The sequence below is a fragment of the Trachypithecus francoisi genome, unplaced genomic scaffold (genome assembly GCF_009764315.1).
Source record: "Trachypithecus francoisi isolate TF-2019V2 unplaced genomic scaffold, Tfra_2.0 Lachesis_group17, whole genome shotgun sequence".
NCBI lineage: Eukaryota > Metazoa > Chordata > Mammalia > Primates > Cercopithecidae > Trachypithecus > Trachypithecus francoisi.
Genome location: NW_022681462.1, coordinates 2,842,187 through 2,863,068, shown reverse-complemented (window position 1 = coordinate 2,863,068; position 20,882 = coordinate 2,842,187). Strand labels below are relative to the sequence as shown.

The window sequence follows — 20,882 nt, the reverse complement described above, 5'->3', positions numbered from 1 at the left end:
GCAAGGACAAAAAACCAAACACTGCATGTTCTCACTCATAGGTGGGAATTGAACAATGAGAACACTTGGACACAGGAAGGGGAACATCACACACCAGGACTTGTCGTGGCATGGGGAGCGGGTAGGGATAGCATTAGGAGATATACCTAATGTAAATGACAAGTTAATGGGTGCAGCACATCAACATGGCACATGTTTACATATGTAACAAACCTGCACATTTTGCATATGTACCCTAGAACTTAAAGTATAACTTTAAAAAAAAAAGAAAATAATGTGTATTCTGCTGTTTTTGGATAAAGTACTCTATAAATATTTAGAACCAATTGATTGATAATGCTATTCAGCTGAATTGTATCCTTGCTGACTTTCTGCCTGCTTGGTCTGTCAATTACTGATACATGGGTGTTGCATTCTCCAATAATAATCTATAATAGTAATCTAGAATAGTATTTCTCCTTGCCATCCTATCCATTTTTTTGCCTCACATATGTTGGCATGCTCTGTTGTTAGGGACATACACATTAAGGTTTGTTATGTCTTCTTTGCAAATTAACTTTCTGCAATCATTATGTCATGCCCTCTCTTTATTACTGATAATTTTCCTTTCTCTGAAATTTGCTTTGTCTGAAATTAATGTAGCTACCCTAACTTTCCTTTTATTAGCATTAACATTTAAATATTAATATTAATTTATTATAGATAAATAAGTAGATCTTGTTTTCTTATCCACTCTGACCATTTGTCTTCATTGGGGCATATAGATTAGTCATAGTTAAAGTAATTATAGTTGGATTAATATTTCCCATATTTATAAGTATACTTATTGCCCTGTTCATTTGTTTGTTTACTCTTCAGCTGCTCTTCTGCCTTTTTTGGTTTTAATTGAGCATGTTATATGATTCCATTTTGTTTTTTCTCTTAGGGTATTAATTATATTTTCTTTTCATGTATTTATATAATTATTTGTATCATTATCAATATATGACTCCTCTAGTAGTCTGGATGTTTCATTAGAGCAGATACCACTTACCATTGAGTATGTACAGTGACTGGAACAGAGTGTATATTCAATAAATATGTGATGAATGGGTGGGTGGATGGAAGGATGGATAAAACGTTGGCTTGAAGAATAAGAAAGAGTGAGTGAGGAAGGAAGGGAAGAGATAGAGAAAGTAGGAGTGAATTATGGCCAAATAACTTATAATGGGAGCAAATTACAGTGCTTTACACTTGTGAAATCACTTGTAAAAACACATAAATGTATTTGCCTCTCAGTTCTCCTTGTCTTCACATTATTGCAAACAAATACTTCTCTGTAGGTGGCAGTGCACTTACATAAGACATATTTCTAAAAGAAAAGGGTGGGGGTGGAATTATCTTGAACATTCGAAAGCATTTATGTAACTTGAATCTCATAGTTTTAAAAACATGCTCTTATTTCCTATAATGTGATATATACTTCATTTATACTTGCCCTTAGTCTTTTTCCCTTTAGTGTTAAAGAGTTATCAGTTTTCATTTTATGACATTATGATTGAAATCAACATGCCAGTCAAGAATTCAAAAGCAGGTGTTGTGAATAAGACAGTGGCTAGCATTTTTGTTTTTAACAACAACAATAGCATTTGTAGTATAAAATAATTGAAACTGGCTAATAGAGGGAGAACCGTTGGTCAAATGATACATCTCAACTAGCTTTGGGGCTGGCGACTTTTCAGTGGGAAAAGTTTCTTTTTCCTAAGGGCATTAAAAAGAATGACCCGTGGACCACCATGCTCGTGAATTTTATGTAAAAAAAATAAAAACCTGAATTTATGTTAGAGTGTTTTGTACATATTGTTACCACCTATATTATCTAAAACTTCATACAAGCTAAATGCGCTATGCTTAGATTTGCCCCATTTTGTTTTTCCATGTTGTCGTTTTCTTCCAGTTTAATATGTATGTATACATACATATATATATATATATAATTTTATTCTTACAGCACTTAAATGCAGAAAGGTCTTACAAGTCCCAGATTTCTACCTTACATAAGTCTGTTGTAAAAATGGAAGAGGAGCTTCAGAAGGTTCAGTTTGAAAAGGTGTCCGCTCTTGCAGATTTGTCTTCTACTAGGGAACTCTGTATTAAACTTGACTCGAGCAAAGAACTTCTTAATCGACAGCTGGTTGCTAAAGATCAAGAAATAGAAATGGTATGTAATATGTTTTTAAAATCTTCTTTAAAATGGCTGTTACTGTGAAGTTAGTATAATTTTGGAAAAATAAGTTCTTTTTTATGTAATATTACATCAAGCCATGTCTTTGAACTTAGATTTTATTTTTAAAATCCAAGAGGTTAGTTTATGACAGTTGTATTCCAAACAGCTTAAGACTGTAATAAAAACTCTTCCGTGGAGCGTGTGATTTGCATTTACTTTTAGCCGGTAGAATCATAAAACACACTGACATAGCGATCAGCAAAGAACCATGAGGTTGAGGTTTATTTAGCTAAATTTTAACTTTAATGATATTCTTTTAAGCTAAATTTATTTATTAATTGGCCGGGTTCTTTTAACCGTAACTCAGTTGATTGTATCTACTTTGTGCCTGACATTGTACTTGCCACTGGGAGTATAATTTTCAAAAGATATAGGTTCCTGTCCTCAGGGACTTCCCACTGACATATAAATAATTCGTAATGAATGACATATTAATAAGAGACACTAAAAGCTTTATAGAGGAAATCTCTATTCAGCCCAGGAATATCAGGGAGGAGTACACAAGGAGATACTGAGGAGCTCTAAAGGAATGAGGCATCCCGTTCCAAAGGAAAAACAACACAGGCAAGGGTATGGAGTGAATAATAAGTACTTTGTAATGGCTAGTGTAGCTTGCACAGGAGGAAGTGGCTGGGGAGATAGAGCCCGAATTTTAAAGTATGTATAGAAGATGCATAGTGTATTTGAAATAGTGGAAAATTTTGGTCATGTTTAAATTTCTGTTATTGCCAAACCCTATTGAACCTTTATTTTTTTTTTTTTTTTTAATTTTTGAGATGGAGTATCACTCTGTTGCCAGGCTGGAGTGGAATGGCACGATCTCAGCTCACTGCAACCTCCAACTCCCTGGTTCAAGTGATTCTCCTGCCTCAGTTTCCCAAGTAGCTGGGATTACAGGCATCTGCCACCACACCCAGCTAATTTTTGTAGTTTTAGTAGTGACGGGGTTTCACCATTTTGGCCAAGATGGTAGGTCTCGATCTCCTGACCTCGTGATCCTCCCACCTCGGCCTCCCAAAGTGCTAGGATTACAGGTGTGAGCCACCGCGCCTGGCCAAACCTTTTGTTTTGTTACTCTGCAGTTGGATAATGTATTTGAGAATCATGTATCTAGTTTGTTTCTGTAAGAACCACTGTTAATGTTTTAATGAAGTAGTATATGCTGGAATTCTCACTCTTCAAATTATCTTTTATTTAAATAAGAACGTTTTAATGATGAAAGTAACTCAAGAATAGGTACTCACTATAAAAATTCAAACAGACTGTGCATGGTGGCTCACGCCTGTAATCCCAGCACTTTGGGAGGCCAAAGCAGGTGGATCACCTGAGGTCGGGAGTTTGAGACCAGCCTGACCAACATGGAGAAACCCTGTCTCTACTGAAAATGCAAAAATTAGCTGGGCGTGGTGGCGCATGCCTGTAGTCCCAGCTACTCGGCAGGCTGAGGCAGAAGAATTGCTTGAACCCAGGAGGCGGAGGTTGCCGTGAGCCAAGATCGCGCCATTGCACTCCAGCCTGGGCAACAAGAGCGAAACTCTGTCTAAAAAAAACAAACAAAACAAAGAAATAAAGAAAAAATTCAAATAATACATCCTTTACACTTTTTTACTGATGTTTTTAAATTGGAAAAGTATTACCTGTTACTCTAACTGACACAAAATGAAGTAGAAATATCAGAACATATCACACGAAAGCTTATTAAAAAATGTACTATGACCAAGTAGGGTATCTTCTAGTAATCTTCTTAAAGTTTTGAAATCATTGCCGTTAGCAAAACTATATATACATCTTGATAATGATTTATATTAATTTTAAAAAATGTAAAGATGTTTACTCCAAGTTTTGTAGCTTACTTCCTGTTCCCAAAGTACTTTAAGTTACCCTGACATTAATCTTTTTTCTTTTATTTTGCTTTGGAATTTAATTATTTACGTCTGCATCTTTATCTCCTCAAAGCAACAATCTCAACCATCCTGTTTATTTTTGTATTCTTTTTAGCTGAGGTACTCAGATAGTTTTCTTCTAGATTAAACTTTTGATTTTGGGATATAATGGTAGATTTGCATGCAATCGTAAGAAATAGTATAGAGAGATCCTGTGTACCCTTGACCTGGTTTTACCCAATGGTAATATCTTGAAAAATTGTATATATTTCAATACTCTGTTAGATATTTGACATTGATTTAGGGTGATGCAGAACATTTCCATCACAGGAACCATTGAGATGCCCTTTTGTAGCCCTGTCTACTTCTCTCCTATCCCCAAACCTTCCTTAATTCCTGGCAATCATTAATCTGTCTTCCATTTCTATAATTTTGTCATTTCATGAATATTATATAAATGGAATGATACAATATATAACCTTTTGGGATTGGCTTTTTTCACTCAGCATAATTCTCTGGAGATTCATCCAGGTTGTTGAATGTATCAATAGTTTATTCCTTTCTATTACAGAAGAATGTTCATCCTGTTGGTGTAACACAGTTCGTTTAACCATTTACCCACGGAAGAATGTCTGAGTTGTTTCCAGTTTTTGGATATTACAAATGAAATGCTTAGGTTTTTGTATGAGCATAAGTTTTCATTTCTCTGTAAATCTCCAGGAGCACAATTTTGGGTTCTTGTGTTAGTTGCGGGATTAATTTTTTAGCCAAGTGCCAACCTGTCTTCCCAAGTGTCTGTACCATTTTTCATTCCCACCAAGAATGTATGAGTGGCCTAGTTTCTCCACATCCTTGCCAGCATTTGCTGTTGCCACTGTTTTTTAATTTTGCCATTCTGAAATGTGTATGGTACTTTATCATGGTAGTTTTAATGTGCATTTCCTTAATGACTAATGAAATTGAAATTCTCTTTGTGTGGTTGTTTGCCATCTCTATATCTTCTACAGTGAAACGTCTCTTTGTCTTTTGTCCATGTTCTCATTGGATAGATGTTCTTTTTTAATGTTCAGTATGGAGAGTTCCTTATTCTACATACTAGTTATCACAGCAGCCCCCAACCTTATTGGCACCAGGGACCAGTTTCATGGAAGACAGTTTTTCCTTACACTGGGTGCGGCGATAGGGGATGGTTTCAGGATGATTCAAGTACATTACATTTATGGTGCACTGATTTCTGTTATTATTACATTGTGATATATAATGAAATCATTATGCAACTCACCACAATGTAAAATGATTGGGAGCCCTGAGCTTGTTTTCCTGCAACTAGACAGTCCCATCTGGGGGTGATACGAGACAGTGACACCCAAAAGGTGTTGCTTAAGTCCAGTCTACTCTGTAACCTCAGTTTGATTGCTGTCACCATAGAGAACTCTGCATCACAAAGATAGGATGTGGGAAATGGAAGCAGGCTTTTCAGTGTTTTTGTGGCAGTCTCAGGTTATTCTGCCTCGACTTTAATCCAGAACGGATGGAGATTTGAAATTGTCTCAACGTACTTTTAAAGCCACCATCATTTGTGATCTCAAGCAGTTGATCCTCTTCTAGCACTGACGAAGTCGGTTCACATGGCATATCACAGACGGGTTGCGGATCCATTCCTTCCAAGTCCAGGGGTCTTTTGTGATTGGGAAATAATGCTCAAACTCTTTTGAAAGCTGAGATAGGTGATCATACACCAACTGGGAGAAAGAAGGCCCTGGCTCACCCTCCTTCAAAATCTCTGCTAATGTGTGAAACATGTCAAAGATCCCAGTATTCACTTGTTGCCCCCAAAATTCCAGTTTGGCTTTGTTTGTTTTGTTTTGTTTTGTTTTCACTCTGTCGCCCAGGCTGGAGTGTGGTGGCGCGATCTTGGCTCACTGCAGCCTCTGCCTCCCAGGTTCAAGCGATTCTCCTGCCTCAGCCTCCCAAGTAGCTGGGATTACAGGTACCTGCCACCACACCTGGCTGATTTTTGTATTTTTAGTAAGACAGTATTTCACCATGTTGGCCAGGCTGGTCTTGAACTCCTGACCTCAAGTGATCTGCCTGCCTTGGCCTCCCAAAGTGCTGGGATTACAGCAGTTTAGTTTTGAATGCAGCCACCTTATCTGCCAACTTGAACGCAGTTGTCATTCTCCGCTGAAGTGACAAATGGAGTTTGTTGAGCAGGTTGTATAGGTCACACAAGTAAGCAAGTTTTGAGACGCGTTCTGTGTCACTGAAATGTGCTTCCAGTGGCGACATTTTCTAAAAGAAATCCCTGGAGTTGCTCTCGTAACTCAGAAACTCTGGCCAGTGATACACCTTTAGAAAGTCATCTCCCTTTTGTGTGTAAGAGAGGACGTGTTTGCTCTGCATCCATCTCTTCACAGAGCTATGCGAACAGACGTGAGTTAAGGGCATGCACTTTAATGTGGCTGATAATTTTAATCACATCTTGCAAAACATTGTTAAGTTCAGGTGACATTTTTTGGATAGCCAGCATTTCTCTATAGATGACACAGTGTGTAGACTCACATTCAGAGGTGACCTCTTTGACCCAAGTAATGAAATCAGAAAGCCATCCAGCCATGGCAACCACTGCATCTGTGCATATACTGACACAAAATGACCAATTTAGTTTTCCTGATATGTCATCATTCAAAGACTAGAGTAGTCTGCAACTGTGATGTTGGTTGGCAACAAAAGTGCACATAACATATCTTCATGCACATGCTCCTGAAAAAATATATCACCCAGAAACAAGCATTGTTGCCTTGCTGTCAACATTGGTAGATTCATCAACCTGGATTGCATACCACGGTGACTCATTAATCCTCTCTAACAATTGTGTTGCAATATCCTCTGTTATTTCATCAGTTCATCTAGTTATTGGTGCTAGTCAAATAAGGAACACATGCCACCTTTTGAACTTCAGCCTCTCCTAAAATTTTATGACATATATCCTTATCAGTATGCAGGATCAGCTCTCCACCAATAGCAAAGGGCTTCTTAGCATTAGCAACGTGTTTAGCCACTAAGAATGATGCTCTCAGTGGAGACACATTCGATGAAGTGGTGGTCTTTAATAATTGCTTCTGTTCTTTGTGTTCACATTTTTTTTTTTTTCTTTTGAAAAACTCCAAAGGCTTGTCTTTTAATACAGGGTGCTTGGTCTCCACGTGGCAAAGCAGTTTTGAAGGTTTCATGGTTTCGCTGGATAGCCGGTTACCACATTATGCAAAGCAGACTTGGAGAATGTGAATCACCTGTTGCAATGAACCCATAATTTAAGTAGGACTCGGTATCTTCTTTTAAATGCAGCTTTCCTTTTCTTGACAGTCTCAGAGTCTTTTGCTGCCTCATCATTGGGTCTTTTGCCTTTTTCAGAGGAGCTCTCTGGTGATGTTTGTTTTTTACTCATTTTGGCTAGGGTTAGCTTGTGGCCTTACCAAAACTGTGACTGAGACAAGTACTCCGTGCAGGAAAGAGACACGGATGGAAGTGGTAAACAAAAAAATGGGCGGGCCACATGCAGACTAAAATAAGTGTCAGATTCTGACTTAAAGCCTGCTGCCAGATGCAACTGTACAATTGAAGCACATCAACTCACTTGCCACTATAAAGCCTACCACCAGATGCAACTTAATTGTCACTTGCCAGTCAGCGATAGAGTTTTGATATGAGTCTGCAAGCAATTGATTTATTAAGGTCTCTGCGCAGCCAACCCTCTCTGCTAATGTTAATCTATATTTGCAGCAGCTGCCCAGAGCTAACATCAGTGCCTCAGCTCCACCTCAGATCAGCAGGCATTAGATTCTTTTAAAGAGTGCACAACCGGCCGGGCGCGGTGGCTCAAGCCTGTAATCCCAGCACTTTGGGAGGCCGAGACGGGCGGATCACGAGGTCAGGAGATCGAGACCATCCTGGCTAACATGGTGAAACCCCGTCTCTACTAAAAAATACAAAAAACTAGCCGGGCGAGGTGGCGGGCGCCTGTAGTCCCAGCTACTCGGGAGGCTGAGGCAGGAGAATGGCGTGAACCCGGGGGGCGGAGCTTGCAGTGAGCTGAGATCCGGCCACTGCACTCCAGCCTGGGCGACAGAGCGAGACTCCGTCTCAAAAAAAAAAAAAAAAAAAAAAAAGAGTGCACAACCGAGATCCCTTGCCTGTGTAGTTCACAATAGGGTTCCACTCCTATGAGAATCTCATGCTGCTGCAGATCTGACAGGAGGCGGAGTTCAGGCAGTAATGCGAGTGATGGGGAGCAGTTGTAAATACAGATGAAGCTTTGCTGGCTCACCTGCCACTCACCTCCTGCTGTGCGGCTCGGTTCCTAACAGACCACAGACTGGTAGCGGTCTGTGGCCCAGAGGTTAGGGAACTCCTGCTTTATCAGATACGTGGTTTGCAAATATTTTCTTTCACTAAGTATGTGACTTGTGGTTTTTTTTCCTCTTAACAGGGTCTTTCTCAGATAAAAAGTTTTCAGTTTTGATGAAGTTGCATTTATAAATTTTCCTTTTGTGGATTGTACTTTTGGCTTTAAGTCTAAAAATTATTTGCTATAGCTCTAAGTTCCAAAGATTTTCCTACTTCTTATTCTAAATGTTTTATAGTTTTATTTTTCACATTTAATTCCGTGACCCATTTTGAGTTAATTCTGTGTGAAGTGTGAAGTTGACGTAGAGGTTCTTTTTTGTTTGTTTGTTTTGTTTTGCCTATGAGTATCCAACTGCTTCTGTACCATTTGTTTAAAAAGCTATCTTTCTGCCATTGAATTGATTTTTTACCCTTGTGAAAAATCAGTTGGGTATATTTGTGTGGGTCTGTTTCTTGGTTTTCTATTCTTTTACATTTATCTATATATCTATCTTTCCCCCAGTACCACAGAATTTTGGTTACTGTAATTGTATATTAAGTCTTTAATTTAGGTTCATCTGCTTTATTCCTTTTTTTTTCTCAAAATTGTTTTAGGTATTCTAGTCTCTTTGATTTTTCACATAAATTTTAGAATAATCTTTTTATATCTACAAAAATCCTGCTTGAATTTTGATAGGAATTGCATTAAAATTGCATTAACTTGGGGAGAATTAACATCTTTACTCTGCTAAGGCTTCCAATTCATGAACGTGATATGTCTTATTTAGATCTTCCTTGATTTCTTTTGTTGACTGTGTAGTTTTCAGCACACAAGTTCTGTACATGTTTGGATTTCCACCTACAAAATAAAAAGAAGTATTCTTTTTTTGAGCTATTATAAGTGGTATTTTAGTTTTAATGTCATTGTCAATGTGTTCCTTGCTAGTATGTAGAAGTACAATTGGTTTTTGTTTTTTTGTTTTCTTTTGGTTTGGTTTTAGAGATTGGGTCTCACTCTGTCGCCCAGGCTGGAGTGCAGTGGCACATAGATTACTGCAGTCTTGAACCCCTGGGCTCACGTCATTCTTTCACCTCAGCCTCCCAAGTAGCTAGGTGGCACTGCAGACATGTGTCACCATGCCTGGCTAATATTTTGATTTTTGTAGAGATGGGGGTCTTGCTATATTGCCCAGGCTAGTCTCGAACTTCTGGCCTTAAGCAATCCTCCTGCCCCAACCTCCCAAAATGCTGAGATTACAGGCATTACCCAGCATGCCCAGCCAACAATTTTAATTTTTTTTTTTTTTTTTTTTTTTTTGAGATGGAGCCTTGCTCTGTCACCCAGACTGGAGTACAGCGGTGCGATCTTGGCTCACTGCAACCTCCACCTCCTGGGTTGAAGTGATTCTTCTGCCTCAGCCACCCGAGTAGCTGGGATTGCAGGCATGTGCCACCACACCCAGCTAATTTTTGTGTATTTAGTAGAGATGGGGTTTCACCATGTTTCCCAGGCTGGTCTCAAACTCCTGACATCAAGTTATCTGCTCACCTCAGCCTCCCAAAGTGCTGAGATTATAGGCATGAGCCACCATGCCCAGCCAACAATTTTAATTTTTTAATGTTTATCTTGTGTCCTATGAACTTGCCAAATCCACTTAGTAGTTCTAGGAGTTTTCCTGCAGATTCCATGGGGTTTTCTAGGTAAACAACCACTGTATCTGAAAATTAAGACAGTTTTATTCTTTTCTGATCTGTGTGCCTTTTCTTGCCTTCTTGCACTGTTTCATACGTAAGCACTATGTCAATTAAGAACAGTGAAAGTGTACATCTTACCTTCTTCCCAATATTACACAGAAAGCATTCAGTGTTTCACCACTAGTGTTATCTCTAGTATTTTGTAGTTGCTTTTTATCAAGTAGAGGAATTTTCCCTCTATTCCCATATTTCTAAGAGGTTTTATCATAGATGGATGTTGAATTTTGTCAGATGCTTTTTCAGCATCTAATTATGAGATCCAATGATTTTTCTTATTTAGCCTCTTAATATGATAGATCACATTGATTGTTTTTGAATTTTGAACTAGCCTTCCATCCCTGAGATCACTCAGATAATTTTAAATAAGAAAAGAGAAGTTACGGTCAAAAATATCTATATTGCCACCTTCATTCTCCTATAAAAATAGTTTAAAGCACTATCTGGACCTTTTTGTCAGTCTTAGTTTTCTTTGCTTTTCTTTCTTTAAAAGATATATTTACTGAGCTATATTTGTTGATATATCATTCACATAATATACAATATACCCTGGTCTTGATTTTCTATCTCTAAATTAATAGTATATCTATTAACTAACTCTTCTCAAGAGGAATTTTGAGAGCATGAATTCCAAATATTCTTCCTTTAATATCTTTTAATGAATACTTATGCTATGGATGATTTCCTTAGGCATAATATGAGAAGTGCTTTGGAAAATCTCATATAATTTTTGAAGGAAGCAAAGGATTTTTTAAAATGTAGTCATCACCTTAGGCTACAATGGATTTCAGAACCTAAAACTAGAATAAAGTTATTTTCTCCCACTATAGACATTTTGTTACATTTCCTTCTGGCCCTTTTATTTTCCTAGCCAGATTTTTGTGTTCTTTTGCATAGTTGCAAAATAATATATTAAATGGATTATTCTACTTTTTACCATTTCTGTATAAAAAATTAAAACTTTTTATTAATGTATAAAACAACATGGAAAATTTTTTTTTACATAAAACTTTTATCACATTTTGCATTATATCCTTAAGATGGATTCCCACAAGTGGAAATTTTGGCACATACAGCCAATGAGCTTTCAAAAAGCCACTGCTTCACAATTAAGAGGAAACATCATGAAAACAAAAATGGAAACTATAGACCAGTTAGAAGTTGAATAGAGAACCATGGACAGCAGCAGCTAACAAGAGCCCTTCTGGGATCAGAGCAAGCCTCAAAAACTTGCCTCAAAACTGCCCCCTCTCCTGTGAGTTTGACAGAGAGTAGAATGGTGGCGATGAGGGGTTGGGGGCGAGGGGAGTAGGGGAAGAAGGGAGACGCTGGACAAGGGGTACAAGTTTTCAGTTACAAGGTGGATAAGTTTGGGAGATCTAATGTACAGCATGGTAACTACAGTTGATATAATGTATACTTGAAATTTGCTGTGACTAGATCTCATGTGTTCTTAACACACACATACAATAGTACCTAGATGAGAGAGAGGTGATGGATATGTTAGCTTAATTGTGACAATCATTTTACAATGTATGTGTGTATCAAAACATCATGTTATATTCCTTAAGTATGTATAATTTTTATTTGTCAATCATACCTCAACAATGCTTAGTTAGGTTGGGAAGCAGTACCCCTTCAAAGGGATCAAATGGAACTGGATCAGACTGTGAAGCAACGTTACCCACAGTTGATTGTCAAAATACATAGAACAGTCAGCTAGAAATTAAGAGAGACTAATAGTTGAATTTGATACCAGTAGGGACAGACCAGCCAGACACTTAACAGGGAGATCAGAGAGAGACAGTCAAAGAGAGCCTGGCTAAATCCATTGTCATCCTAATGGGAGAGGCTAGAATGACTGTAAATGCCCATGGGAGGGGATCGGGGTAACTCTGTGCATACCCTGAGGAGCAACATCAGGGACTATATACTGCAAGGGGAAGAGACATCACAGAAGCAGTCCAGACAAATGCATAAGGAAATAAGCCAACCACCACAAGCCCCAAGATGGGGAGGATCAGTATTGAGACATGCCACAATATGTTATTTAAAATGTCTAGTTTTCAACAACAAAATTTAACCCTCAAAAAGCCAGAAAAATGCAGCCCATCTATAGGAAAATAAAGCAAACAAAAGAAACTGTCTTTTAGAGCAGCTTATTATTTCCTTATTATTAGTCTCTATTTGATGAGACGTTGTTACTAGTCCTTCTTTTACTTTTTTCTTTCTTTTTTTAGTTGACAAATAATAATTGTGTATATTTATGGAGTACAATGTGATGTTTTGGTCTATGTATGTAGAAAGATTTGAGGTATGTATGGTAGACAGGTTTAATTAAGCTAATAACATATCAACCAGATTATCAACTTATTTTTTGCAGTGATATCATTAGAATTTTATCCTTTGGCAATTTTGAATTATACAGTAGATTATTATTAACTGTGGTCGCCATACAGTGTAATAAATCACCAAAACTTATTTCTGCAGTCTAACTAAAACTTTGGACTCTTTGATCAACATCTCCCCTTTCTCCATCCTTCCTCCTCCTACCATTCTACTCTCTGTTTCTATAAAGTCAGCTTGTTTAGATTCCACTTATAAGTAAGATCATACAGTGTTTGTCTTTCTGTGCCTGGCTTATTTCACTTAGCATAATGTCTTCCAGTTCCACCCAGGTCACCATGAATGACAGAATTTTTTTCTTTTAAAAGGCTGTATAGTAGGAGTCCCCAACCCTTGGGCCGCAGACCTGTCCGGGCCCATACCTGTTACCACAGACTGATACCAGTCCTAGCCACACAGCAGGAGGTGAGTGGTGGGTGAGTGAGCATTACTGCCTGAGCTCCACCTCCTGCCAGATCAGCAGTGGCATTAGATTCTCATAAGAGCGTGCACCATGTCGTGAACTGCGCATGCAAGGGATCTAGGTTGCACACTCCTTGTGAGAATCTAACTAATGCCTGATGATCTGAGGTGGAAAGTTTCATCCCCAAACCATCCCCACCCCCTCTGCTGTCCATGGAAAAATTATCTTCCATGAAACCAGTTCCTGGTGACAAAAAGATTGGGGACTGCTGCTGTATGGTATTCCATTTTGTATATATACCACATTTTCTTTATCCATTCATCTATTTTTGGCCTTACTTTACTTCCTTAAGTATGACTTCCTTAAACATAAGGAACATATTTAAAAGAAACTTTGAACATATTTCTTTGAACTTTGAAATATGTTCTTCTTTGAACATATTTAAAAGAGCTGCTTTGGGCTGGGCGCGGTGACTCATGCCTGCAATCCCAGCACTTTGGGAGGCTGAGACCATCCTGGCTAACACGGTGAAACCCTGTCTCTACTAAAAAATACAAAAAAATTAGCCGGGTGTGGTGGCGGGTGCCTGTAATCCCAGCTACTTGGGAGGCGGAGGAGAATGGCATGAACCTGGGAGGCGGAGCTTACAGTGAGCTGAGATCATGCCACTGCACTCCAGCCTGGGTGGCAGAGTGAGACTCTGTCTCAAAAATAAAAATAAAAAAAGAGCTGCTAAGTCTGACTGTATATGTTTGCTGTCCTTTCTTCTATCAACTTCTTTAAAAGCTGTAACGTTTAAAAGTAATAATTGTAACAATACATCATTGGACTTGTGACATATATAGATGTAAATGTAAGGCACTAATATCACTAATGAGAGAAGGAAGAAATACAGCTATGTAGGAATAACATTTCTGTATTGTGCTGTAAATAAACAGTTCAACAGTAATAGTTGCAGATGTCAATACCCCACTTTCAATAATGAAGAGAGCAGCTAAGCAGAACATCAACGAGGAAATACAGGATTTCAACAACACAAAAACCAAATTGGCATTTACATAAATATATAAAACACTCTTCCAACAACAGTAGAATATATAGTCTTCTCAACATGGAAGATCCTCCAGAACAAATCATACATTAGGCCATAATACAAGCCTCAGTAGATTTAAGAGTATTGAACTGATGCAAAGTATGTTTTCCCACCACAGTGGAATTGTTAGGGATTGATAAAAGAAGGTAATTTTGTAAATTCACGAGTATATGAAAATTGAGCAGCACATTCCCAAATAGTGGTGAGTCAAAGGAAAGATCACAAAGGAAAAAAATACTCTGAGATTAGTGAAAATGAAAGTGTACTGTGTCAAAACATACAGGATGCAGCTAAAGCAGTACTTAGAGGGAAATTTATAGCTATAAATGCATATCTATATTTAAAAAGAAGAAAATTCTTAAGTCACTAACATAGCCTTCCACTTAGAACACTGGAAAAAGGGAACAAACTAAACCCACAGCAAGAAGAATGAAAATAATAATCCAGATTAGAACAGAAACTAAGTGAAGAGAAAACAATCGAGAATCAAAGAAGCCACAAGCTTGTTCTTTCAGAGTATCTACAAAATTGACAAATCTTTAGCAAAGTGACAGAGTCAAATTACTAAAATTGGGAATAAGAGAAGGGACATCACTACTAACCTTATAAAAAAAAAAGTATCATGGGGACTATTATGAACAACTGAATGCCAAAAATTAAATGTTTAGATGAAATCAACAAATTTCCGGAAAAGCACAAAGTATTAAAACTGACGTAAGGAAAAGAAGAAAATCTGAATAAACCTATAACCTAAAGAGGTCAAAATAGACATTTTTAAACTTCCATAAAGTAATACCGAGGCCCAGATGGCTTCAGTTGTGAGTTCTTCCGAATGATTCAAGATGCATTGATCCAAAATTTTTGCAAACTCTTCCAAAAGTAGAAGAGAACATTTCTCAGTGCATTCTATGAAGCCATTATTGCCCTGATGCCAAAGCCAGACAGAGACCTCACAGGAAAATAAAACTGCAGACAATGATCTCTTATGAATACAGATGAAAAATTCTCAAGAAAATACTATAACACTGAATCCAACAACACATACAATGAAATTTACACCATCAAGTAGGGTTTATTCCATGAGTGCTGGGTTGGTTAACACCTGAAAAATCAATTAATACATCATCATATCAATAGAATCAAGAACAAAAACTACACAGCCTTCTCAATGGATGCAGAAAAAGCATTTGGCAAAATCCAACATTCTTGCCTGATAAAAACACACTATAAACTAGAAACAGAAACTTTCTTGACCTCATAAAGGGCATCTATGAAAAACCCACAGCAAACACTGTATTAGTGGTGATTGAATGCTTTTGCCTTAAGATCAATATCAATATAAGAATGCCTACCTTGCCTCTTCTATTCCACATTGTAGCAGAGGTTCTACGCAGGGCAATTAGGCATGAACAAGAAATAAAAGGCATCCAGATTGGAAAAGAAGTAATACTATCTCTGTTTGCAGGTGATATGATCTGAAATATAGAAAATCCTAAGAATCCACTAAAAAACTATTAGAATAAATGAGCATCAGGGTTGTAGGACAGAAGATCGATATCCAATTATCGCATTTCTTATTTCTATACATTAGCAATGAACAGTCTGCAAATGAAAATAAAAAAATTCTGTCAAACAGAATCGCATCAAAAAGGGTAGCACTAAAAAAGGACAAATACGGCCGGGCGCAATGGTTCACGCCTGTAATCCCAGCACTTTGGGAGGCTGAGGCAGGTGGATCATGAGGTCAGGAGATCAAGACCATCCTGGCTAACATGGTGAAACCCCATCTCTACTAAAAATACAAAAATTAGCTGGGTGTGGTGGCGCATGCCTGTAATTCCAGCTACTTGGGAGGCCGAGGCAGGAGAATCACTTGAACTGGGGAGTCAGGTTGCAGTGAGCCAAGATTATGCCACTGCACTCCGCCTGGTGACAGAGCAAGACTCCGTCTAAAAAAATAAAAACGAAATAAAAAAAGACAAATACTTGTACTTTACAAAATGACAGAACATCGTCAGCAGAAATTAAAGGAGACCTAAATAAAGGGAAACATATCCCACGTTCGTGGGTCCGAACACTTATCACTGTTAAGATGGTATTACTCCCAAAACTCATCCACAAATTTAATGCAATGCTTTCAGAATCCCAGGTGTCTTCTTTGTAGAAATTGTCAAACTGATCTAAAATTCGTATGGAAGTGCAAGTGAACAGCCAAAACAATCTTGAAAAAGAAAAACAAAGTTGGGAGACTCACACTTCCTGATTTCAAAACTGGCTGCAAAACTGAAGTAATCAAAACAGTGTGGCACTAGCATAAGGAAAGACATAGAGGTTGATGGAACAGAATTCAGAGTCCAGAAATGGTTTATACATTTGTGCCCAAAAGATTTTTCAAAATACAGGTGCTAGGACAATTCAATGAGGAAAGCATAGTATTTTTAGCAAATGGCATTGGGACAACCTGACATCTATTTGGAAAAGAATGAAGTTGGATCACATGCAAAGATTAACTGAAAATGAATCATAGCGCTATATGTAACAGCAAAAACTATACTAAGAAGAAAATACAGAAGTAAATCTTTGTGACCTTGGGTTAGGCAGCGCTTTCTTAAATACACATCAAAAACACAAACAAAAAAAAAGAATAAATAGATTAAGTAGACTTGATCAAAATAAAAAAAAACCTTCTGTGCTGCAAATGATATCAAGAAAGTGACAAGATGATGCACAAGATGTGAGAAAACATTTGCAAACTGTATATCTGATAAGAGATTGATAGTCAAAATATATAGCAGTGTTTCATGCCTGTAATCCTAGCATTTTGGGAGGCTGAGACAGGAGAATCGCTTGAGCCTGGGAGTTCAAGACCAGCCTGGGCAACGTGGCAAAAACCCATCTCTACAAAAAATACAAAAATTAACCAGGTGTGGTGGTGTGCAGTTGTATTCCCAGTGCCTTGAGAGCCTGAGGGGGGAGGTTTGCTTCAGTGAGCCGTCTTCATATCACTGCACTCCAGCCTGGGTGACAGAATGAGACCTTGTCTCAAAAACCAAAAAACAAAAAACTTAATAACCCAATTAAAAAACTAGGCAAAGGATATTAATAGACATTTCTCTACATAACATACATAAATGGCCAATAAATACATGAAAAGATGCTGAACATCATTAATAAAAAAATGCAAATCCAAACCATACTATTTCACAACCACTAGGATGGCTATAATCAGAGAGAAGATAAAAAGTGTTGACAAAAATGTGGAAAAAGTGAAACCCTCATACATTGCTGGTGGAAATGTAAAATAGTAAGGCAACTTTGGAAAACATTTTGGCAGTTCCTCAAAGTGTTAAAAATTAGATTACCTTGGCCGGGCGCGGTGGCTCAAGCCTGTAATCCCAGCACTTTGGGAGGCCGAGGCGGGCGGATCACAAGGTCAGGAGATCGAAACCATCCTGGCTAACACGGTGAAACCCCGTCTCTACTAAAAAGTACAAAAGCTAGCCGGGCGAGGTGGCGGGCGCCTGTAGTCCCAGCTACTCGGGAGGCTGAGGCAGGAGAATGGCGTGAACCCGGGAGGCGGAGCTTGCAGTGAGCTGAGATCTGGCCACTGCACTCCAGCTTGGGCGACAGAGCAAGACTCCATCTCAAAAAAAAAAAAAATTAGATTAAATGTCACTTCCATCTATTCAAGAGGAATGAAAACATGTCCATACAAAAACTTGTATACAAAGTTTTATGGCAATATTCTTTGTAATAGTGCCAAAGTATAATAAGTCAAATATTGTAAACTCATGAATACCTCTGTGATTTATCTATGCAATGGAATATTATTAGGCAATAAAACTAATGAAGTTTTGATACCTGCTAAAACATTGATAACTCTTAAAAACATTATGCTAATAAAGGAAGCCATTCACAAAAGACTACATACACATTGTTTGTTTCCATTTGTATGAAATATCCAGAATAAGGCAAATAGTAGAAAATAGTGTAGAGGTTGCCTAGGGCCAGACAAGGTTCTGTGTTGGTTTTTTTGTTTTGTTTTGTTTTTTGCTTTTTTTGTTTGTTTGTTTTTGAGACAGGGTCTCTTTGAGTGGCCGAGGCTGGCAGTGGTGCCATCTTGGCTCATTGTAGCCTCGACTTCCTGGGCTCAAGTGATTTGCCACCTCAGCCTGCTGAGTAGCTGGGACTACAGGCCTATGGCACCATGCCTGGCTAAGTTTTTGAATTTTTTGTAGCAATGGATTTTCACCATGTTGCCCAAGTTGGTCTCAAACTCCTGAGCTCAAGCAATCCACCTACCTTGGCCTCCTAGAGTGCTGGGATTACAGGTGTTAGCCACCATGCCCAACCTTGAGTTTCTTTTTGGGATGATGAAAACGTTCTCACATTAGATTGTGGTAACGATTGTACAACTGTGCTAATATGCTAAAAATCATTGATGGCATGTGAATTACATTTCAAAAAAGCTATTGTCAAAAACATCATGGTCCATTTTCTACTCCTGCCAGCAAAGTATACGAGATTGCCATTGCCCAATGTAATGTTCATTAACGCAAACTAACACATTTGCGAATTAGATAGACTAGAACAGTGTCTTCGGTAGAGTTTTTCCAGTTCAGCTGAAAGAGAGTTTGCTCCCAGTGTGCATTTAATAATGACCTTTTTGATGGTCATGACTAGAGTGGGGAATGCTGGTGGCGTCGATTGGGCAGAGGCCAGGGAGACTGCTAAGCATCCTGTCATGCATAGTGCTACCCCCACTCCAAATAATTATCCAACCCAAAACATCAGTAATGTTGAGGTAAGAAGCCCTGAACTGGTAATGGCATCTTGTTTTAGTTTATTTGATTACTAGTAAGGGTAAATTTTCCCCATACATTTACAATTTAATCATATTTCTCCTTTTGCAGATTTTCTGATCATTATCATTCAGCTCAAATTTCTCATCAGTGTATATGCATTCTTTATGCTAGTAGAGATATAAACTGTTAATTTTATTTACTAAGTTTATTTGTCTTCCAGTTGTTTCCTTTCAAATTTTGGTTAAGTTTATATTGACTATCAAAATGTTTATTTTTTTAATGTGACCCAACTTTTTTTTGCATTGTTTCTAGCTTAGAAAATTTACCTACCTACCTATCTCCCTTCCCTGTAATTTCATTTTTATTTCTTTTCACTAGAATTTAAAGCTTACCTTTTCACATTTAACTTTTTTAATGCATGTAGAATTTGTTACGTATATTACAAGATAAGGAGTAATTTTTTTCTAAATACTAGTGACTGTTCTTCCTCCTTTTTAAAAAACATTTGTCTCACTGAGCATATTTTAAGGCTCAAGATAATTTTCAAAAGGAAGCTTTCCACAAGTTTATGCATGAGAATAGAAGAGATTACTCCTTGTATTAATTATAATTATATTTAATTATATTATTAAATATATATAATAATTATATTAAGAGAACATAAGAGATTACTCTTATAAAGAATATAAGAGATTACTCCTTATATTCCTTAATTATGGAGTCCAATGACATTCTATAAGCATGTAGCTCACCTAACTCAGGAGAAAGCAGTGCTCACAGATATCCTGTCAGTCCTGCAGGAGTATATAAAGAAATATCAAAGCTGGTAGTGGAAACTGGTTGCAGTTTGAAATTAATAAGCCTTTTCTTAAATTAATGAATTTTCTGATATGATCAAAGAGATGGAGAAAGTGCTACTATACATACATGTGTGGTGTGTTTATTTGGTGAGAAGGAGGGACACAATTTCAAATCACATTAAAAGTAGTTGCCAGTTTATAACAGATTATGAAAATTTTGTGAGTCCCTGATAATATAATAGTTAAGTGAATTAATGGGAATAAGTATAGATATCTTCTTCTTATTCTACAGATGGAGAATGAATTAGATTCTGCTCGTTCTGAAATTGAACTCCTGAGGAGTCAGATGACAAATGAGAGAATCTCCATGCAGAATTTAGAAGCTTTGCTGGTGGCCAATCGAGACAAAGAATATCAGTCTCAGATAGCACTTCAAGAAAAAGAATCTGAAATTCAGCTTCTTAAAGAACACCTTTGTTTGGCAGAAAATAAAATGTGAGTTGTTTAGCAATATAAAGTCATACATCTTAATTTTTTGGTACTTTATAGATTAGTAGGATTTTTAAGCTAGAATTTAGAGAATTTGCTTCCTGTAATTTGTCATTAATTAAACTAAGGATCAGAAATATTGTGATTTGCCTAAGAGGTGGTACTTTTTCTATTATGTTTTTCTTATCTAAATTTAAGTTTAATGATCTCTATTGATTCTTTCCAACAGGGTTTTGAGTATAATAGAATGTCTGGTCTAAAATACTGCCTTTAGGAAACATAACAAAATGAGAAAAAAAATTAACCAGTTTGAAACCAGAAGAATTTTCATATTTAGACCAATATATTGCAGCCTAGTGTTTTCATTTGCCACATTGTATTTTCTTTTGTACTATTGCATGTACTGGGTACCTAGAAGAACACCTGCATTCACAAAATACAGAAGACTTCCTAGGACATCAAGTTTGGCTTCTTTTCTTTTCTTTTTCTTTCTTTCTTGTTTTTTTTTTTTTTTTTTTTTTAGGATCTCTAGCACTCCTAGCACGTTTTTAAAAGAACTTTGGCTGGAGAATTGGGTGGAAATGCCTCCCTGTAGAGTG

The 20,882-nt window shown here is 37.5% G+C and overlaps 1 protein-coding gene across 18 annotated transcripts in view; it reads left to right on the top strand.

Moving 5' to 3' along the window:
* The window catches only part of TSGA10 (testis specific 10), a 166,626-nt gene that overhangs the window by 124,514 nt on the left and 21,230 nt on the right, over positions 1–20,882 (top strand). For 17 of the 18 annotated variants that reach the window (XM_033238979.1, XM_033238984.1, XM_033238976.1 and 14 more), the window contains 2 exons: positions 1,991–2,200; positions 20,087–20,289. In XM_033238979.1, the coding sequence (XP_033094870.1) occupies positions 1,991–2,200; positions 20,087–20,289 (413 nt within the window). The remainder of the gene's footprint in view (positions 1–1,990; positions 2,201–20,086; positions 20,290–20,882) is intronic. The other variant, XM_033238973.1, reaches the window with a different exon arrangement.